General features: G+C 42.5%; 1 protein-coding gene across 2 annotated transcripts in view; it reads left to right on the forward strand.

The window, feature by feature from the left end:
• Nucleotides 1–23,441, forward strand: part of syde2 (synapse defective 1, Rho GTPase, homolog 2 (C. elegans)) — a 126,405-nt gene that overhangs the window by 79,957 nt on the left and 23,007 nt on the right. For both annotated transcript variants that reach the window (XM_078560660.1, XM_078560662.1), the window contains exon 5: nt 22,265–22,446. In XM_078560660.1, coding sequence (XP_078416786.1) covers nt 22,265–22,446 — 182 coding nt within the window. The remainder of the gene's footprint in view (nt 1–22,264; nt 22,447–23,441) is intronic.

Consider the following 23,441-nt stretch of genomic DNA (forward strand, 5'->3'; position numbering starts at 1 on the left):
CTTGACAAAAATCCAACTAAGTGATGCACCTGGCCACAATAGGCTACTCTGGAGGATTCTCTGGAGGATGGGTTAACTACACTACCATTATTTAAATGGAGAGAAACTTCAGAATGCTTCAGTGCAGAGGGATCTGGGTGTTCTCATGCATGAATTGCTGAAAGCTAGTATGCAGGCACAGCAGGTAATAAGGAAGACAAATGAAATTTTGGCATTTATTGCTAAAGGAATAGAATATAAAAATAGGGAAGTGTTATTGCAACTGTACAAGGCATTGGTGAGACCGCACCTGGAGTATTGTGCACAGTTTTGGTCCCCTTACTTGAGGAAGGATGTAGTTGCATTGGAGGCGGTTCAGAGGAGGTTCACTCAATTGATTCCATAGATGTGGGGCTTGTCTTATGAGGAGAGATCGAGCAGTTTAGGCCTACACTCACTAGAGTTTAGAAGGGATGAGAGGAGATCTAATTGAGATATATAAGATGCTAAAGGGGACAGACAAAGTAGACGTGGAGTGGATGTTTCCCCTTGTGGGGCATTCTAGGACGAGAGGCCATAGTTTTAGGCTAAGGGGTGGTAGATTTAAATCAGAGATGAGGAGGAATTACTTTTCTCAAAGGATTGTGAATCTGTGGAATTTACTACCTCAGTGCAGTGGATGCTGAAATGCTGAATAAATTTAAGGAGGAGATGGACAGACTTTTAATTAGTAACGGGTTGAAAGGTTCTGGGAAGAGGGTGGGAAATTGAAGTTGAGGCCGAAATGAGATCAGCCATGATCGTATTGAATGGCTAGGCTCTAGGGGCTGAATTGCCTACTCTTGCTCCTAGTTCTTATGTCCTTATGTTCTATTAAGTAATTCAGTGTTAAGACTTGAATATAAATGATCAAGGGCTTTGCTGACAAGAGACAGCGCAATGGCAGCATTTAAATTTATGATGAATAGTGGTAGATTCGGATGCAATCCAAGGATGCATTACTTTGATTAAGGGCAGTTGATTAATGAACCAGTTTAAAAAAGGAATTTATGTGTGTTAGTTCGGATATCTTCAAAGCACGATTGAACAAGTAGCTTAAAAAGAAATGCATTATTAAATACATCTGCTAGGAAGGTAGACTACATTGTCCTGTAAGCCAGGGTTTTGTGCTTGCCAACCTGCAATATTTTGCCTGATCACTTCAATGTGTGTAAAATTATGGGCCAACAGCGCTGAAGTAGATACAATGGCTGTAGTTCTTTTCCAGCTTTAAGCTTTTTAGATCTCTTGTTTAACCAGTGGTGTACCCATGAATTTGTATTTATATGTTTGGTAAGTTTATATTGTAATTTGAATTCTGAATTGGTAGCTTAATGTGTTCTTGTCTGACTCTGTTTTGCTCATTATCTGAATAAATGTCTCAGTATTAAAGCTTTAGAAGTAAGAATTTATATGCCTTGACAACTGCTAACTTTTGGGTAACTTAAAATTAAAGCAAAATTTTCGAGATGCCTAAATTTGCTTTCCCTGTAGACTAACATTGAAGTCAACTCTTTAAAATCTGCTACATCAGCATGACCAAGAATAACCGCAATTTAAGCTGGCACAACTATGATCTAATTAAATTAAAAGGCCTTTTAAAATTTGCTTACAGTATCCTAGCGTTTTTGTGACAATTTGGAAGGTATTGTTCGATCATGTAGATTGTCTAATCTATCAAAACTATTGAGCTTGAGAGAAGAATGTTGCAATTTTTAAATGTGCAGCGATGGTTGTGTGATTAAATGAAAAACTGTTTTGAGTATTAGTGATGTGGAAAGCTGATAGTTGCTTGTTTTGACAGATTTACAATAGCCCAGGGATAGGCATTAATGCAGCAAATCTTGACCCAGAAAACAACTGAGCTGATATTGGCTTACTTATAGTGAAGTGTACTGGCTGCCTGCAGTTGCTATCCTGTGTTGATTTTGGGAACAGGCCCACAGCAATGTTCTTGCATAGTCTCTGCATTCATTCGTGTAAATTTGCATGTCAAAGTTAAGCATGTATGCTTAACAGTTCAGTGGATAAGAAAAATGAGAAGCCAATGAAGTGGATTCTGGGTTTAGTTTGCTGTCTAAATTTGTTCAGTACAGATTCAAGGTAAAGCACAGCAGTGAGCTGGCGATTGGGGCATTATAAGTTACAGTGGAACAAAAAACAACAGCTGTTGTTTTTCACGGAGCTAATTTAACTAGTGGTGTGAGACTATTTACAAGAGTGCTTCGTGGTTCCTATACTTCAGTATTAACTTATTAGACTAATTCTGGGCATTTGACTTTAGTGGCAGCAGTTTCATTCTTTAATTATTTCCAGACATGGTAATTTGGAAGTAGAATTTTCAGTGATTGATTATTCTTCCACCATAAGAATGCAAGAAATAGAAGCAGGAGTTGGTCGTTTGATCTTTTGAGTCTGCTATACCATTTAAAACCAAGTTTTCATGTCTTCGTAATCCCTCAATTCCCTTAGATATCAACCTCTGCCTTGAAATGTAACTCCACTATTTAAGAAAGGAGAGAGAGAGAGAAAACGGAACTGCGGACCTGTTAGCCTGATATCAGTAGTAGGGAAAATGCTAGAATCTATAATCAAGGATGTGATAACAGGACACTTAGAAAATACTAGTAAGATTGGGCAGAGTCAACATGGATTTATAAAAGGGAAATCATATTTAACAAACCTGTTGGGTTTTTTTTTTGTGGATGCAACTAGCAGAATAGATAAGGGGGAACTGGTGGATGTGGTCTATTTAGGTTTCCAGAAATCTTTTGATAAGGTTCCATACAAGAGGATAGTAAACAAAATTAGAGCTTATGGGATTGGGGGCATTATACTGACATGGATTGAGAACTGGTTCATAGACAGAAAACAGTAGGAATAAATGGGTCATTTTCAGGTTGGCAGGCTTTGACTATCAGGGCACTGCAAGGATCAGTGCTTGGGCCCCAGCAATTCATAATCTATCAATGATTTGGATGCAGGATTAAATGCAATATTTCCAAGTTTGCAGATGACACGAAACTAGGTGGAAGCGTGAGTTGAGGATGAAAAGATACTTTAAGGGGATTTGGAGAGGCTGAATGAGTGGGCAAAAATTTGGCAGATGGAATACAATGTGGAGAAATGTGAGGTTATCCACTTTGGTAGGAAAAACAGAAATGAGAGTATTTTTTAAATGGGGTGAGGCTGGGAAGTGTTGAACTTCAAAAAGACCTGGGTGTCCTTGCTTATTAGTCACTGAAAGCTAACGTGCAGGTGCAATAAGCAATTAAGAAGGCAAATGGTATGTTGGCCTTTATTACAAGAGGATTTGAGTGTGGGAGTAAAGATGTCTTTCTGCATTTATACAGAGCCTAGGTGAGATCACACGTGGAGTATTGTGTAGCATTTTGATCTCCTTACCTAAGATTGCGGGGGGGGCGGAGTTGATGTGCAGCGCCATTTTACTATGCACTTCCTGTGCGGGCGGGGGGAATGCCTAAAATTGAGAGTGCGCTCTTTCGCGCATGTGCACAAAAGAGCGCACTCATCTCCCTGAGGCGAAGTGCTGCCTCAGGGAAATCGCCTATACTTTCAAAAATATTAAAAATAAGAAAAAAAAATTTCCCTTATGTCCCCTTGTGTGACAATGTCACATGCTTTGGGACATGTTCATAATTTCCAAAAAAACTTCCTTAAAATTTTTAAAACCCCACATGAAACCTCATCCCGCCTGTGGATGAGGGTTCATGTTTTTTTTCTAATTCCTGCCGGGGCTCCTGGTCTGCCCGCCAACCTTAAGGCTGGACAGGCAGGTCCACTAATTACTTTAGTTGCTCTGTCAATGGCCTCAATTGGCCATTGACAGGTCAGTGGGCGTGCAGCTGATTTTGCTGCGCCCCCACCTTCCTGAAAATTTAAATGGGGCGCGGTGACGTCGGGTGTTCCGCCCAATGTCACCGCGCGTCATTTTACGCGTCGGTGAGCGGCCCCCCCCCCCTCTGCTCACCGATGGTAAAATCCAGCCCTAGGAAATATAGCCCTTGTCCATTCAATATCATTTTATAGGGCAAGTCCCTCATATCATTAATTGGTCGAGTGAACCTTTGTTGCACTCCCTCGAAGGCAAGTATATCTTTCATAGGGTAAGGAGACCAAAACTGTACACGTGACTCCAGATGTGACTTCACCAAGGTCTTATATAATTGCAGTGACTTCTTCACTCTTATACTCCAATCCCTTTGTAATAACAACTACTGACATATGATTTGCTTTCCTATTTGCTTATATAATGAACATATCTCTTTATTTCTGTTGGACTGTTGTAAAGAAAATGGCCCGTAACTTCAGATTCGGATTTGGGGGTACCCTAAAGGTGCGCTGGGGAATCCCTCTGGCAAGTTCTCAGGCAAGGGTTTGTACAGCAATTGCCCAGAAGTGCTAACTTCCTCTGGGCAATTGCGCTGCGCTGGGAACCATCCGAAAATGTGATTTAAGTTGCAAACTTCGATGGTTCCGCCGGGGCGATACCAATAGTTACCCAGAAAAAATTAGAAGAATTAAAAGCTCTTCTAACTTCTGGGTAACTATTGCAAAGACCCAGACCGATCCCACGGGACTCCACCCCACCCCCCCTTCCCAAAAATGGGTCTGCCCCCGAACCTCCAACAACCCCAAGCAGCTCCGGTGAACAGAAGTGGCCACACAATTTTCAAGACAAGGTAAGTGTGTATTTATTTTTCTGCTTTCCGCGGGCCACCACTTTCCGACGCTAGTCAGAAGTTACAGCCCTATATCTTTTTATTTTCTGTTGGACTGTGTTAAAACTACAATGGCTGAAGGTTGAAAGACACATCCACTGGAACAGCTTAAGGAATATATACAATGTTGCAATTCTGGAGCGGACTATGCCATGGGGGTTAGGATGGTGCCGGACAGGAGTCCTGGACCAAGAGAGCTGCCTGGCTGCGACGTTTTGCTTGGCTCCTGATCAGGTGACCAGGGTTTTGTATGAGAGCAGTGCAGAGAGTAGCTGCTAGCCTGAAAGGAACAAGACCTAAAACCTCTTTCTCCTGTGTGTGGAAGATTCCAGTAATTCCACAATAATAGCTAGCTGGCTTTTCTTCTCATATCTCTATAACCTGCTCTCTCTCTCTCCAAAAACCCCTGTCAAGAAGCAAAAGGGGAAAATCACTGTTTGAGACATTGAAAGGCATGTGCTTAACCAGTGAACTAAATACTGAAAGTGCTGGAAGGCCACCTCATGTCATCAACAAGAACTGGAAGGAATTTGTAAGACATCGATCAAAATCAACCCATCGAGTCCTGTACTCCGGATTGGTACTATAGAACTGTTATATAAAGAACAAAGAAAAGTACAGCACAGGAACAGGCCCTTCGGCCCTCCAAGCCTGCGCCGATCACATTGCCAGTCAACTAAAACATTTTGCACTTCCGGGGTCCGTATCCCTCTATTCCCATCCTATTCGTGTATTTGTCAAGCTGCCTCTTAAACACCACTATCGTACCTGCTTCCACCACCTCCTCTGGCAGCGAATTCCAGACACTCACTACCCTCTGTGTAAAAAAAACTTGCCCCGCCCATCTCCTTTATAGTTTTCTCCTCTCACCTTAAATCTATGTCCCCTAGTAATTGACTCTTCCACCCTGGGAAAAAGCTTCTGACTATCTACTCTGTCCATGCAACTCATAATTTTGTAAACTTCTATCAAGTCGCCCCTCGATTTCCGTCACTCTAGTGAAAACAATCCGAGTTTCTCCAACCTCTCCTCATAGCTAATAACCTCCAGACCAGGCAGCATCCTGGTAAACCTCCTCTGCAACCTCTCCAATGCCTCCATATCCTTCTGGTAATGTGGTGACCAGAATTGCACGCAATATTCCAAGTATGGCCTAACCAAGGTTCTATACAGCTGCAGCATGACTTCCCAACTTTTATACTCAATACCCCTGCCGCTGAAGGCAAGCATGCCATATGCCTTCCTGACTACCTTGTCCACCTGCATTGCCACTTTCAGTGACCTGTGGACCTGTACACCCAGATCCCTCTGCCCATCGATGTACTTAAGGGTTCTGCCATTTACTGTATAATTCCTGCCTGTATTAGACCTTCCAAAATGCATTACCTCGCATTTGTCCTGATTAAACTCCATCTGCCATTTCTCCGCCCAAGTCTCCAACCGATCTATATCCCGTTGTATCCTTTGACAATCCTGTTCACTATCTGCAACTCCTCCAACCTTAGTGTCGTCTGCAAACTTACTAATTAGCCCAGTTACATTTTCCTCCAAATCATTTATGTATACCACAAACAGCAAAGGTCCCAGCACTGATCCCTGCAGAACTCCACTAGTCACATTCAGAAAAGCACCCTTCCATTGCTACCCTCTGTCTTCTATGCCAAGCCAATTCTGTATCCATCCTGCCAGCTCACCTCTGATCCCGTGCGACTTTACCTTCTGTACCAGTCTGCCATGAGGGACCTTGTCAAAGGCCTTACTGAAATCCATGCATATAACATCCACTGCCCTTCCATCTTCGATCATCTTTGTCACTTCCTCAAAAAACTCGATCAAGTTAGTGAGACACGACCTCCCCTTCACAAAACCATGCTGCCTCTCACTAATACACCCATTTGCTTCCAAATGGTAGTAAATCCTGTCATTAAGAATCTTCTCCAATAATTTCCCTACCACTGACGTAAGGCTCACCGGCCTGTAATTTCCTGGATTATCCCTGCTACCCTTCTTAAACAATGGAACAACATTGGCCATTCTCCAGTCCTCTGGGACCTCACCCGTAGCCAGTGAGGATACAAAGATTTCTGTCAAGGCCCCAGCAATCTCCTCCCTTGCCTCCCTCAGTACTCTGGGGTAGATCCCATCTGGCCCTGGAGACTTATCCACCTTAATATTCTTCAAGATGCCTAACACCTTCGCTTTTTTGATCTCACTGTGTGTGTGTGTGTGTGTGTGTGTGTGTGTGTGTGTGCGCGCGTGCGCGTGTGCAGATTTAAGGGGGTAAAGTTGAAGTTAGTGTTACAAGTTAGCAGTTCATATTTCTTTCTTTTGCCACTGGTTACTGACAGTTTGTTCAATAAACAGTTATTTGCTTATTAAGTTAACAAACCTGGTGCTCGTATTCTTTTAACCTAAATTAAACAGTTAGGTAGAATTGGGGCAATCTGGTGGTTTGGTCAAACGTCTCACATTTGTTGTGGTCTGGGGAACAGTTGGGCTTGATATTACAATGCACTATCCCCAGTGGCTCATGACACTAACTGTACTTGCTTTTAGCTTTGTGATTCAAAGACGCCTAGATCCTTTTGATACCGTCATTTCCCAGACTCTCATTTAAAAAATGTTCTGCTTCTGTATTTTTCCAACCAAAGTACAGAATCTCATTCTTCCCTACCTTTATATTCCAACTGCCACATATTTTCTCACTCAATCTGTCTATATCTCTTTGCAGCCTCTTTGCATCCCCCTCATAGCTTACTTTCCCATCTAGCCTTGTATTGTCAGCAAACTTGGATACATTACGTTTGGTCCCCTCATCAATACAGATTGTAAATAGCTGAGACCCAAGCGCTGATCCTTATAGTATCCCATTAGCTGTAGTCTGCCAATCCAAAAGTGACCTGTTGATCCATATTGTTTTCTGTCCATTTACCAATCCCCAATCCATGCTATTATTACACCCCCTGTCCCCCCCACCAATCCCATGGATGCTAATTTTGTATAATCTCTTGTGTGGCACCTTATTGAATGCTTTCTGAAAATCCAAATATACTACATCCCCTGGTTTCCCATTTTCTATTCTGCTAGCTAAAACTTCAAATAAACAGATTTGTTAAATACTGGCAAAATCATCCCAGATTTGCACATAGTGCCCTCTTTTGGAGGGTGTTGGTGCTTACCACTGCCACCCAACTGGATTTGTCACCTTATTTGCTGGTCTTTGCCCAGAGCAGGTGTAGAGGACTTCACGGCGCACCTCCATCGGGGAAAAAGGAAGATTTACCCGCTGGCCGCAATGGTGGGTTTTCGCGCCATATCATCCCGTCCCCAGTACGTCCCATCTCATTAATAATGCAATCCCAGCCTTTGGACTGAATGCTATGCTCTCAGCTCGGGGCAGGCATTCCCCTAACCCACACTGCAAGGCTCTGCTATTAGCTTGAACAATAATGGATCCTGGCCCAAACCTTAATAAAGACAGTGCAAGATATTGTGAGCGCCTCCACCAGCGACTGTGCCATGGCCACATTTTGCAAGGGGATTGTACAACTTGCCCAGTTGGCCAATTGTTCTGTTGCCCCCCTAAAATACACATTAATTTGCAGTCTGTGCCTGAGGGGTGAAAGGTTCCGGAGCATTAGGTGGCACTTTCGTGGTTTTGCGTCGCTTGAGTGGGCAGAAAAGCTTCAGAGGCCCGACTCCAAGCATATCAATGGAGCTACAGCTGAGAGGTCTCCACTGTGGCAGAATGCTTATTTTTGACAAGCTTTTCCAAGTGCGTGGTCATTTCCCTCACCCTGCCCCCGGCATGTGCTCGAGTATTTCCTACGGCTGATGCGAGCACTGCGCAAGGTTGTGTGCACTCACCACCTCGTTCCCCTCGAAGTTCAGGTTGCCAGGTGTACGCCTTTTAAAGGTAGTCGTGAAGCACGCCATTCTGAAGTCACACTGAAGTGGGGTGATGATTCCACTGAACAGGGCTTATATGTAGATGCAAATGTATTAAAATGGCATTCCCGACATGCGGCGGCAGGAAACACATTCTGCCATTGATGGGTGGAGCAGACAAGCGCAAACTGGTTTCACAGTGGCATAAAACTTATTTTTGGCCTTCTTGTCATATTGTCCCCCACCGCCCGCCATGACGCTCAACGTCAACAGGGCCAGAAAATTCCGGCCACTTTTTTTTCATAAATCTTTGACCCTGCCCCATCATATTATGATTTTCTAAGTGCCCTGTTACCACGTCCCTAATGGATTCCAGCATTTTCCCTGCTACTGATGTCAGGTTAGTTTTCTTTATTTTTTGATGAGATGTGGGCTTCGCTGGCAAGACCAGCATATGTTGCCCATCCCTAATTCCCCTTGAACTCAGTGCCTTGCTAGGCCATTTCAGAGGGCGGTTAAGAGTCAACCACATTGCTGTGGATCTGGAGTCACATGTAGGCCAGATCAGGTAAGAATAGCAGATTTCCTTCCCAAAAGGACATTAGTGAACCAGATAGGCTTTTTACGACAATTGATAGTTTCGTGGTCACCATGAGACTAGCTTTCAATTCCAGATTTATCTGAATTCACACTCCGCCAGCTGCTGTGTTGGAAGTTGAATCTCCGTCCCTAGAGCATTAATCTGGATTACTAGTCTAGTAACATTATCACTATGCCACCATCTCCCCCTATAGATGCTCTATAGTTCCCTTTTTCTTTTTCCCCCCTCCTCTTTTGAATAGTGAGATTTACCATCTTCCAATCCATGGGCACCGTTCTAGATTCTTGGGAATTATGGAAAATCAAAACCAATGCATCCACTATCTCTGTAGCTACCATTTTAAAACCCTCGCATGTAATCCATCAGGATTGAGGGATTTGTCAGCTTTTAGTTCCATTAATTACTCTAATACTCTTGGTCTACTAATACTATTTTCTTAAGGTCCTCATCCTCGCTTCACCCTTGTTCTCCAGTATTTCTGGATTTTGTTTTGTCTTCTCCCATGAAGACAGATGCAAAAGATTTGTTTAAAGTGTCTGTCGTTTCTTTATTCCCCATTATAATAGGTGGAAGGAATATAAATAACTTAATGCTTTGAGTGGCAAAAGCTTAGCTACAACAAATTTTGCACATTTGACTTATTGGTCCAGACTTCCGATCCCTGGGGTACCCCAGAAGATGCACTGGGGACCATATGCACAGACTACACAGGAATTGCCTAGGAAGTTCAAAATTTTGGTGAGCAATTGCCCTGCACCTGGAACCTCCAGAATTCTGAGGTATATCAGAGGCTTTGGATGGTTCTGACTCTCCTACCAGAATAGTTACCCAGGAAAAGTTAGAACAATGAAAACCACTTCTAACTCCTGAGTAACTATAGTCCTGACGGCTGCCCCACCCCAACTACCATTGCCTGACCCATCCTATAGCCCCCCTCTGACCCATCCTTACCACCACCTTCCCTCCTGCCTGGCAACCCATCCGATCCCTGCCAACCAACCAACCTACTTACCTTACACAAGGGCTCCCCAGTGGGTCATGCAATGAGATTCTGGGGTCATGAGATCCAAGGCAACAATAGCTGCTGTTGAGCTTGGATTGATTGCTTGCAGCTGCAAAACCCCTCTAAATTGTCGTATTTTCATCTAATCGTGGGCATTGCCTAACGGACAAACTTTTGAGGCCTGATTGCTGCTGCAAAAAATGCCTGTGAAGAAGTAGGTGTTTTTTTTTTCATATAAAGAAAAGCCTGAAATTTAACTACTTCCTACCCCCCCTGCCCAACCCCTGATGAACAAATCTCAAGCAAAGCCTGGGGCATTAAAATGGGGTCACAGCAAGAAAAAGTTTTGGAAGCACTGACTTTTTTCCCTGACTTCTCGAAGTGGCTGGCTCATTTAAACTTACCCGCTTTACGGCAGCTCATGCCATAAAAAAGGGGCTTTGCTTTCTTTCCCCTAATGTTGCTGCCCTGCATTGAGGAGTCCCAGGAGCCAGTGTGCTGCACGTTTCTTGCCAGGCTCAAGTCAGAAGATCAGGTGAGAAGAGTGTCCTGCAGTCAGCATCGTGGTGAAACAGTCTGGGAAGAGCGTCCTGCAGTCAGCATCACTGTGAAGCAGTCTGGGAAGAGCATCCTGCAGTCAGCATCACGGTGAAGCAGTCTGGGAAGAGTGTCCTGCAGTCAGCATTGCGGCGAAGCAGTCTGGGAAGAGCATCCTGCAGTCAGCATTGCGGGGAAGTGGTCTGGGAAGAGCGTCCTGCAGTCAGTGTCGCAGTGAAGCAGTCACTTCAAAAAGTGACGTCAGCACAAAGGTGAGGGCTGATTGGTGAGTAGTGGGTAAGTGTTTTTCTCCAGCATTTTTCTCCAGTATAAAATAGATTAAGCTAAGGAAAGGTAAGGGTTCTAATTTTTATTTAAAGTACATAAATAATTTAACTTTTTTTTTGCTGTATTTAACTTAAAGTAATGTTTTTTTTTCCAACTAGAGGCATGGCAGGGCAGCTCAGTCCCGTGTTATGTACCGCCTGCAACATGTGGGAAGTCCTAGATGCTCCTTGCGCTCTGACCAACTATGTATGCAGGAAGTACCACCAGCTGCAGCTGCTTGAGCTCTGAGTTTTGGAGCTTGAGTGGCAGCTGGAGGCACTGAGTTGCATCTGTGGGGCTGAGAGTTTCGTGGATAGCACGTTTTTAGATGTGGTCACCCCACAGCTTACGGAAGCGCAGACAGAGAGAATGGGTGACCATCAGTCAGAAGAAAGGTGTAAGGCAGGTAGTCAGGAAATCCCTAGGGTGCATCTCGCTCGAGAACCGTTTCTCTGTGTTGGAAAACGGTGAGAGTGACGGTTCCCCTGGGGAGTGCAGCCACGCTCATTGCACTGTAAGTGGCTCAGCTGCATGCGGGAGAGGAAAAAGAGGGGATGAGCACTAGTAGTAGGAGACTCAATAGTAAGGGGAACTGACAGGCGTTTCTGCAGCCATAGACGTGACTCCAGGGTGTTATGTTGCCTCCCTGGTGCCAGGGTCAAGGATGTCACTGAACAGCTGCAGGGCATTCTAAAGGGGGAGGGCAAATAGACAGAGATCATGGTACATATTGGTACCAACGACATAGGTAGAAAGAGGGATGAGGTCCTGCAAGCAAAATTTAGGGAGCTAGGAAACATATTAAAAATACAGGACCTCAAAGGTAGTAATCTCTGGATTACTTCCGGTGCCACGCGCTAGTGAGTATAGAAATAGGAGGTTAGTCCAGATGAATGCGTGGCCGGAGAGATGGTGCAGGAGGGAGGATTTCTGGGACATTGGGACCGTTTCTAGGGGCGATGGGACCTGTACAAGGCAGATGGGTTGCACCTGAACCGGAATGGGACCAACATCCTTGTGGATAGGTTTGTGTGTGCTGTTGGGGAAGGTTGAAATTAACTTGGCAGGGGGATGGCTTCCTGAGAGGAGGTTCAGCAGGGGGAGATGCACAGCCAAAATTAGAAGAGAGAGCAAGTGAGCCTGGAAGGCATAGAAATTATAGACCAGTTAAGGCACAAGGGAGTTTGGCAAGGTTGGATGTTATTTATTTTAATGCATGGGGTCTGATGAATGAGGCAGATGAGTTGAGGGCACAAATTAACACATGGAAGTATGATGTTATTGCTGTCACAGAGACCTGGTTGAGAGAGGGGCAAGATTGGCAGCTCAATATTTCAGGATATAGGGCCTTCAGGCGAAACAGGGAAGGAGGTAAAAGAGGAGGGGGTATCGCAATACTGATCAAGGAATCAATTACAGCAATGAGGAGGAATGACCTCTTATAAGGCTCCTCAAATGAAGCCATATGGGTAGAACTTAAAAACAAAAAAGGAGAAATCACATTGCTGTGACTGTACTATAGGCCCCCAAACAGTCAGAAATAGAAGAGCAGATACGTAGGCAAATTTCAGAGAAGTGTAAAAATAATACGGTAGTAATAGTGGGGGATTTCAACTTCCCCAACATTAACTGGGTTAGTCATAGCGTGATAGGTTTAGAGGGAGCAGAATTCTTAAAATGCATCCAGGAGAGCTTTTTAAGCCAGTATGTAGAAGGTCCTACAAGAGAGGGGGCGGTCCTAGACTTAATTTTGGGGAATGAAGCTGGGCAAGTGGTAGAGGTATCGTGGGGGAGCATTTTGCCGATAGTGATCTGGTACAGAAATCAGTGTTCTAAATTGGGGAAAGGCTGATTTTAATAAAATCAGATATGAATTGGCCAGAGTGGACTGGGAGCAGCTACTTTTAGGTAAATCTACATCAGAGCAGTGGGACTCATTCAAGATGGAAATAGGGAGAGTATAGGGCCAACATATTCCAGTAAAGATAAAGGTGGGACCATCAAATCCAGGGAACCCTGGATGTCGAGGGATATACAGGATTGAATAAAGAGAAAAAGGGAGGCTTATGGCAGATACCGAGGGCTCAAAACAGCAGAAGCCCTGGAAGAGTATAGAATGTACGGGGGGAACATAAAAAGGAACTTAGGAGAGCAAAAAGGGGGCATGAAAAACATTGGCAGGTAAAATAAAGGAAAATCCAGTTATTTCACAAGCACATTTAGAGTCAGAGGATAACTTGGGAAAGAGTAGGGTTCATTAAGGACCATAGTGCTAATTTGTGTGTGGAGCCGGAAGATGTAGGTAGGGTTCTAAATGAATACTTTGTATTGGTGTTCACAAGTGAGAGAGCCGACGTGGGTATGGAAATCAGGGAGAAGGACTATTATAGTTAAATAAATTAGCATAGAAAGGTAGGAAGTTCTAAGTGGTCTGGCAGGCTTAAAGGTAGATAAATCTCCAGGCCCAGATGAAATGTATGCCAGGCTGTTGAGTGAGGCAAGGGAAGGAGATAGCAGGGGCGTGGACAATAATTTTCAATACCTCTCTGGCCACAGGAGAGGTGCCAAAGGACTGGAGGACAGCCAATGTGGTACTGTTATTCAAGAAGGGAGGAAGGGATAAACCAGGGAACTACAGGCCAGTCAGTCTAACCTCAGTGGTGGGGAAACTATTGGAAGCAATTCTGAGGGACAGAATTAATCTACACTTGGAGAGGCAGGGATTAATCAAGGACAGGTAGCATGGTTTTGTTAAGGGGAGGTCATGTCTGACCAATTTGATTGAATTTTTTGAAGAGATGACCAGGTGTGTAGATAAGGGCAATGCATTTGACATCATCTACTTGGACTTCAGCAAGGCTTTTGATAAGGTCCCGCACGGGAAACTGATAACGAAGGTAAGAGCCCATGGGATCCAAGGCAAATTGGATCCAGATTTGGCTGAGTGGCAGGAAGCAATGGGTGATAGTCGAGGGATGTTTTTGTGACTGGTAGCCTGTGTGCAATGGGGTTCCACAGGGATTGGTGATGGGTCCCTTGCCATTTGCGGTGTATATAAATGATTTGGACTTGAATGTAGGAGGGTTGATCAGTAAGTTCGCGGATGACACGAAAACTGGTGGGGTAGTAAATAGTGAGGGGGATGGCCCTAGATTGCAGGAGGATATAGGTGGGCTGGTCAGATGGGCTGATCAGTGGCAAATGGAATTTAATCCAGATAAGTGTGAGGTGATACACTTGGGCAGGACAAACAAGGCACGGCAATACATGACGAATGGTAGGACCCTGGGATGTACCGTGGATCAGAGGGACCTTAGTGTACATGTCCACCGGTCCCTTAAGGTAGCAGGACAGGTAGATAAGGTGGTTAAGAACGCATATGGGATACTTGTCTTTATTAGCCGAGGCATAGAATATAAGAGCAGAGAGGTTATGCTGGAACTGGATAAGATGCTGGTTAAGCCACAGCTAGAGTATAGCATGCAGTTCTGGAATCCGCATTATAGGAAGGATGTGATTGCACTAGAGAGAGTGCTCAGGAGATTTACCAGGGCTGGAGAGTTTTAGTTATGAGGAGAGATTGGATAGACTAGGGTTATTTTCCCTGGAGCAGAGGAGATTGAGGGGGGACGTGATTGAGGTGTAAAAAATTATGAGGGGCATAGATAGGGTAGACAGGAAGGAACTTTTTCCCTTGGTGGAGGGATCAGTAACCAAGGGGCATAGATTTAAGGTAAGGGGCAGGAGGTTTAGAGGGGATGTGAGGAAGAATTTTTTCACCCAGAGGGTGGTGGGAATCTGGAACTCATTGCCTGAAAGGGTGGTAGAGGCAGAAACCCTCATAACATTTAAGAAGTATTTGGATGTGTACTTGCAATGCCATGGCATACAAGGCTATGGGCCTTGTGCTGGAAAATGGGATTAGAATAGTTAGGTACTTGTTTGACTGGCGCAGACTTGATGGGCCAAAGGGCCTTTTTCTGTGCTGTAGACCTCTATGAATATGTATAAATGTCCAGCTCCTGAGTAAAGTGAGTAAAAAAGAGGAAAGTGACTGTCCAACTGTGACTACCACTTCTTGTAAGCTCTGACCCATTAACTAGAAAATGCATCCTTGAAGTTTAACTTTCTGTAATATTTTCTTTGCCAGGGAAGCAGTGCAAAAGATCAAGGTTTGCAATTAAGTCTCACTTTAAGATAAATTCCAAAAGGAATATGCCTTGGGAATTAGTTGTTTCAGATGGTAGGAAGGTGCTGCAGGTGCAAGGAAACTTATCTGTTTTTAAACCTGCCTCTTTTTCTGCATGAGTAACAGCCCAGCTATGCGGCACAGACGTCTTGGTGTTTGTGCATAAAACCTTATCCAGATTAAAATGTGTCTTTGGAGTCACCTTGTTTTTGTGTCCATTAGCCTTCACTCTCTCCTACAAATTCCTTTGTTGATATAGGCATTGAGATCTCGCCAAGAGTGACTGTATTAATAACACAAAGTGTAGTTGGTTGATTATATGAGAACAGTGATTGTTAATTCCAGTTGCTTGTACAGAATTTATTATTTAAGTTCTAAGAAAATAACATGATAGCATTATATATCAAGAATCTTGGTAATTGTTAAATGATAAAGCAAAAGTCATTTACGAACAAAGGGGAGGAAAGAGTCAGAGCAGCAGCCACTGTCGACCAGGGATGTCAGCCAGATCGTAAGAGTTCCCCTGAGTTCAAAAGTGTCAAAATTCCTTTGTCCGGGCCCATTTTATTGATGGGCCAAATAAGGGAGCATTTAGCTTAAGGAAGGGTCAGATAATTAGCTGGAGTAAATTACTGTTTGGGACAGCCTTACTGCACAGCCCAGAGATGACAATCTGCTGATGCAGCTATGGAGATTTTACAACGTATGTATTTTGTGCTCTCTTGAAGTTAAAGAAAAATCTTTACTGTCAAATGCATAAGTTTGAATGGCCAAAGAACAAACTTGCCCTGGATAGTACAACCTATTTATGAAATAAATTTAATGATTTATGCTGTAATGAAAACTACTTATGTCATGATTGTATAATTTACTAGAACTTAAAGAATGATAATCTAGTCATTGCACCCTTCTGTTGTTCTTACACAACAGATGAGTTAACTTATTTTAAATTCACTAGAAGCATCTTGACTAAGCTTGCTTTTATGTTTTGTTTGTCAGCCTTGTCCCACTGGATTTTCAGTTTAAAAACTAGAAACAGGTTTCCAAATTAAATGAGGAGAAAATTGATTGTGTTGTTTATGTGCCAATAATACAGAAATAAAATTAGTTTGTTAAAATTACAAAACCCTTTTTAATCTGCTTACCAATGAATTTTTTGGTCTCTGTCTGACTTTTAATGTTCTGGATTTTAGTATAGTTTATAGTGCTTCTTCCAGGTGCAATTACTTTGAATTTATTGCCCTTTTTATAGTAACCCAAGGATATTGGTGCTCGGCACAGTATGAATACTCTATAGCACTGAAGCAACAGATGTGCCTGTGTGTGTTCAAAAGTGTGTGTAGCTGTTCAAAGATTTGATTTAAAACTTCCAATTGCAAATCTATGTTGAGCCAGTGAAGTTGAAGCTGAGTGCTCATAATTTGACACCTCAATGAAATCTCCCCTTAACTTTCTCCCCCTTATCATTGGTACCATTCTGGTAAGTCACCTCTACACACACTCCAAGTCCTTGCTAATGTATGGTGTATGGAACTTGGAAAGCATATTCTAGCTGCAACCTAATCAGTGATTTATAAAGATTTGGTGTAACTTCCTTGCTCTTGTCCTGTGTCTCTATTTATAAACCCAAGTACTTGTATGCTTTTTCAATAATCTTATCAAGTTGCCCTACCACCTTTAACGATGTATGTTGTGGTCTCTGTTCCTTCACCCTCTTAAAATTATGCTATTTTGTGTATATTGAGAGTCTACATTCATTTTGAAGTGTGAAGCAGGAAGAATCAGTAGCACTGCTCTGCATTAAATTTCATCTGCCACGGTTTTGCTGATTCCACCATTCTAAGTCCTTTTGAATTCTGCTGCTCTCCTCATCGCTGTTTAATACTTGCCCAAGTTTTGGGCAATCTGCAGACTTGGAAATTATGCCCCCATATCCAAGTGCAAGTGCTTAATATGTATCAGAGAGTAGTGGTGCTAATACTGAACCCTGGGGATACTGCTCTATACTTCCCTCCAGTCTGAAATGATTATTTATCACTACTCTCTGCTTTCTGTATCTATGCTGCCACAGCCTGTTTAATCCCTTGGGCTTCAAGTTTGCTAACAAGTTCATTATGTGGTACTTTATCAAGCACCTTTTTGAAAGTCCATATACAAATCAACTGCACTGCTTTCATCATCCCTCCTTTATTTCATCAAATAAATCAATCAAGTTTGTCAGACACTATCTGTTCCCTCTAAAGCCAATGTATCCTTAAGTATGATACCCAAAACTAAACACAGTACTCCAGATGGGATCAGACCAAGGCTCTAGACAACTGAAGCATCATTTCCACCACTTTGTAATCCTGGCCTCATGAGATACAGGTCAATACTCCATTAGCCTTTCTGATTACTTTTTGTACCTGTGCTACCTTTGTGACTTATTTACCTGGATACCAAAATGCCTTTGCTCCTCCAGTTTCTAGTCTCTAGCCGTTAAGAAAATAATTTGATTTATCTTTCTTGGTCCAAAGAGGATAAACTTGTACTTACCCACATTGACCTCCATCTGCCATAGTTTTTCCTACTCGCCTAATATGGTAAATTGTAACTTGCTACTTCCATCCACACAACTTAACTGCTAACTTGGTGTCACCTGCAAACATGGATGTACAACTTTATTCCTTCACCATGTTATATATGAGTACAGATTCCTGGGTAATAACTTGTCATATCCTGCCAAACAAAAGTACATTCCGTTTATCCCTTCTCTCTACCTTTTGCTTCCCAACCAATTGCTCGCTCCTGTCTGAAAATTACTTTCTACTCCATGCTTTTTAATTTTTGCTATTAACCTCCTTTGCCGTAATCTATCTATGCCTTCTGGAGTCCATATAGACAATATTTATAGGTGCTCCCCTGACCACCATGTTAGTCATCTCCTCCATAATAAAAATTAACTAGATCAGTCAGAAATGGCCTATTCTTCACACTCACATTGACTCTGATCAGTTTGTACTTGTTCTAGTGCTCAGTCACACTTTCCCTGATGGATTCCATTAAATTTCCTATAACTGATAGTAAACTGACAGCTCTGTATTTTCTGGGTTTCTCCCTCCTACCTGTCTTAACAGAAGTGACATTTGCCATTCTCGAATCCAGTGGCAAAATTCCTGAATCGGGATGAAAGTATCAGCAATTTCCCCATCTATTTCTTCCAGCCTAGGGTGAGAGCTATCAGATCATTGAGATTTGCCTGCCTTAAAATCCTATTATTTTCTCAACATTGTTTTACTTGCATCAAATTGAACTAGTTCCACACCTTGACTAACTATTAGGTTTCCTTGTACCACTGATACTTTGTCATCTTCCTCCAGTGAAAACTGAAGCCAACTGATTCACTTAATAAGCTTGTCATTTCTTTATTATACATTTTATCACCTGCATCTGTCTTTAATGGGTCTGCGTTTTCCCATTGTCACTTCTTTCCGCAACATGTTTGTAAAAATAGCAGTTATCTTTTGTAAATTTTTGTTCATACTCTCTTCCTCAACTATTTAGAGTCATAGAGGTCTACAGCACAGAAAAAGGCCCTTTGGCCCATTGAGTCTCCGCTGGTCAAACAAGTACCTAATTATTCTAATCCCATTTTCCAGCACTAGGCATAGCCTTGTATGCCATAGCATCACAAGTGCACATCCAAATACTTCTTAAATGTATGAGGGTTTCTGCCTCTTACCATCCTTTCAGGCAGTGAGTTCCAGATTCCCACCAACCTCTGGGTGAAAAAATTCTTCCTCACATCCCCTCTACACATCCTGCCCCTTGCCTTAAATCTATGCCCCCTGGTTATTGATCCCTCCACCAAGGGAAAAAGTTCCTTCATGTCTCCCCTATCTATGCCCCTCATAATTTTATACTCCTCAATCATGTCCCCCTCAATCTTCTCTGCTCCTGGGAAAGTAACCCTAGTCTATCCAATTTCTCCTCATAACTAAAACTCTCCAGCCTAGGCAACATCCTGGTAAATCTCCTGTGCACCCTCTCTAGTGCAATCACATCCTTCCTATAATGCGGATTCCAGAACTGCACGCAGTACTCTAGCTGTGGCCTAACCAGCGTTTTATACAGTTCCGGCATAACCTCCATGCTCTTATATTCTATGCCTCAGCTAATAAAGGCAAGTATCCCATATGCCTTCTTAACCACCTTATCTACCTGTCCTGTTACCTTAAGGGACCAGTGGACATGTACACTAAGGTCCCTCTGATCCATGGTACTTCCCAGGGTCCTACCATTCATCGTGTATTCCCATGCCTTGTTTGTCCTGCCCAAGTGTATCACCTCACACTACCCGGACTTAATTCCATTTGCCACTGATCAGCCCATGTGACCAGCCCGTCTACATCCTCCTGTAATCTGAGGCTATCCTCCTCACTATTTACCACCCCACCAATTTTCGTGTCATCCGCGAACTTACTGATCAACCCTCCTACATTCAAGTCTAAATCATTTATATATACCACAAACAGCCAGGGACCCAACACCGATCCCTGTGGAGCCCCGCTGGACATAGGCTACCAGTCACAAAACATCCCTCAACCATCACCCTCTGCTTCCTGCCACTCAGCCAATTCTGGATCCAATTTGCAAAATTGCCTCGGCTCCCATGGGCTCTTACCTTCGTTATCAATCTCCCATGCGGGACTTTATCAAAAGCCTTGCTGAAGTCCAGGTAAACTACATCAAATGCATTGCCCTCATCTATACACCTGGTCATGTCTTCGAAAAATTCAATCAAATTGGTCAAACATGACCTCCCCTTAACAAAACCATGCTACCTGTCCTTGATTAATTCCTACCTCTCCAAGTGTAGATTAATTCTGTCCCTCAGAATTGCTTCCAATATTTTCCCCACCACTGAGGTTAGACTGACTGGCCTGTAGTTTCCTGGTTTATTCCTTCCTTCCTTCTTGAATAACGGTACCACATTGGCTGTCCTCCAGTCCTCTGGCACCCCTCCTGTGGCCAGAGAGGTATTGAAAATTGCCAGCGCCCCTGCTATCTCCTCCCTTGCCTCACCCAACAGCCTGGTATACATTTCATCTGGGCCTGGAGATTTATCTACCTTTAAGGCTGCCAGACCACTTAGAACCTCCTCCCTTTCTATTTTCTTTAATTATATCACAGTCCTTCTACCTGAATTCCATACCCACGTCATCCCTCTCACTTGTGAACACCAACACAAAGTATTCATTTAGAACCCTACCTACATCTTCCAGCTCCACACACACATTACCAGTATGGTCCTTAATGAGCTCTTTCCCTAGTTATCCTCTTACTCTTAATGCACTTGTAAAATAACTTTGGATTTTGATTTATTTTACCTGCCAATGTTTTTTCATGCCCCCTTTTTGCTCTCCTAATTTCCTTTTTAAGTTTCCCCCCCCCCTACACATTCTATACTCCTCTAGGGCTTCCGCTATTTTGAGCCCTCGGTATCTGCCATAAGCTTCCCCTTTTCTCTTCATCCAATCCTGTATATCCCTCGACATCCAGGGTTCCTTGGATTTGTTGGTCCCACCCTTTGTCTTTATTGGAATATGTAGGTCCTTTACTCCCTATTTCCTTCTTGAATGAGTCCCACTGCTCTGTCACAGATTTACCTAAAAGTAGCTGCTCCCAGTCCACTCTGGCCTAATCATATCTGATCTTATTAAAATTGACCTCCCCCCAATTTAGAGCTCTGATTTCTGGCCCATCTTTGTCCTTTTCCATAACAACCTTGAATCTATTTATGTGGCAACATTTGCAATGAGTTGTGGCAGACTGATTGCCTCTATCTAGCCCCAATTGTGGGCTTGCCTGATGTTCCCTCATGGACATCCAGCAAGTATTAGAGAGCAGAAGTGGGAACCTTAGTCAATTTCTCCTACCTAACCCAAGAGAACTGGGAGTAATAGTGCCCCTAGCACTGCCCGGTTTAGACAACTGAGCACAAACTGGGGATAAAATTTAGGAACTTGTATATAACGTGATTTATAGACACTCAAGGTAAAAGTTGCATTTATATAGTTTTACATGGTCAGTTACTTTCTCGTGATGTTATTGTTGTTTAGTACCAGTTAAACATTGGGAGAACGGAAGCCATCATCTTTGACACCCACCACAAACTCTATTTCATTGCTATCGATTTTAACCCTCTCTCCAGCTATTGACTGTCTTTGATCCTTATCCTAATCAATCCTGATCTAAGCTTCTAATCTTATATCCTTGCTCCACCATTGCCAGTCAGGCTCTGGAATTTCCTCCCTAAACTGGCCTGCATTTTCACCTCCCTCTCGCTGCTTAAAACCCTCCTTAAAATGTGTCTTTGACCAAGTTTACTCCTTTTTGGCTGGTAGCCATTTTTGTTTGTCTACACCTCTGAGAAGCCTTGGGAATGCAAGTAGCGAATTCAAAGAAACCCAAAGTTCTGACTCGATTTTGACATTTCAAAAGTATCTGATGTTGAACACTAACCAGCTTTAGTTATGGCATTCTCATGTAATTTTTTCCTCCATCTGCTTTCACTCTGGATGGATGTGAATTTTTGGAATCTTTTTGCAATTTATATTCTCTTTAGCCCGGCTGGCTCTGTACTTATTGGTGTCTCTGACTGTTGATACGTTGAGACCGTTGGAACTTTTAAATAAATATATTTATGGGCAGTTCTTTTTAGCTGTTCTTTTTAAAAAAAAAAATATTGCCCAGTATTTGAGATGAAATTTGCCAATACCAGCATTTTGTATGCCACTCCTTGTGTACACAGTCACTAAGTTTAATTTGCAAATGTCTTACCATGTCTTTGAGCTTTTCTGCATGCTTACTAGTGAGTAGTGAAAGGATTCTAGAAACTTGTTTGTCATTCCTAAATGTTTTGAGCAAATACATACAAGACAGGTGACCTCATTGGTTCTTCTTTTCAACACATACAGGTGTTCTCAAGGATTATTTGAGGGAACTGCCATCTCCTTTGATAACAAAGCAGCTGTATGAAGCAGTTTTAGATACCATGGCTAAGCAACCCCTCAAGATTACCTCTTCTGGATGTGAGAATGACTTCAGTGACTCCGAATACACAGTTGGTCTCTTGGACTGTCTGCCTGAAGTGGAGAAGGTAAGCATGAAGAGCCTGTGTCTGAATAAAATTATACTATTTAGAATTGATTAAGGTTTGGAGAACAAAAAGGGAAATGTAAGTACTGAGAGTCCAGTTACTGTCTCTTCTAGTCTAATGCCGCACACAACATTTAGACATGTATCCTTTCCCATTATTTTTGTTTACTTACAGTCAGAAAAGTGATGGAATCCCTGTTAAGCTTCAAAATATTAATCCAAATATGAACTGGCTAATTCATAATTATAATATTTGAGGAAAACTGCAGTGTATTGGAGAAAGATTGTGTTTTTTGCCATTATTTGATACTGAGAGTTACATTAATGATTGTGCTCTATATTGCTACAATCGTTACATAAATATGTGAGATATACACTTAAATGATGAAATAATTTTAGTAGAAGAGATTGTTTCTAATAAGTATGCAGTAAAGCTTAAAGGCATGGGAAGACATTTAGAGATTAAATTTGGTGATCCTGTGCTTCTGGCATTCAGCCTTGCTTGAAGAAAGGGCTATCGGACTGTAGCCATAATTTTTCCATCTGTGCACCCTTTTAATCCAATTCCATATTGAGTTGATTAATTTGCCCTTCAGTAATTTTATTACAGTTGAATATTGTTGAATACTGACTATTGAGGTGTTGATGACTAGCCAGTTTGGATGTAGTATTTATAAAGAGGAGGACAGGACCATAAAACTGTGTGACTGTGATATTGTAAATAAAACTTCACATTTCAGTTGTGATTTTGTAGCTTGTTTATTGTTATAAGTGACTGAAGAAAATCTTACATGTAAAATCCTATGGATAAATAAACTGATATCGGATTATAAACTGAAACAAATGCTCTATGAATGTTTGACAATGAAACCTTTAAATAAAACGATTCTACCCAAGGATTGAAGAGTTTTGAAGGAAGTAATGAGCTGAATTGAAATTATTAACTTTATCCAAAGTCCTAAATTTAGTTATGGAAGTGGAGCAGAGGATTCAGAT

This window comes from Cetorhinus maximus, chromosome 17, assembly GCF_964194155.1.
Source record: "Cetorhinus maximus chromosome 17, sCetMax3.hap1.1, whole genome shotgun sequence".
NCBI classification, from domain to species: Eukaryota; Metazoa; Chordata; class Chondrichthyes; order Lamniformes; family Cetorhinidae; genus Cetorhinus; species Cetorhinus maximus.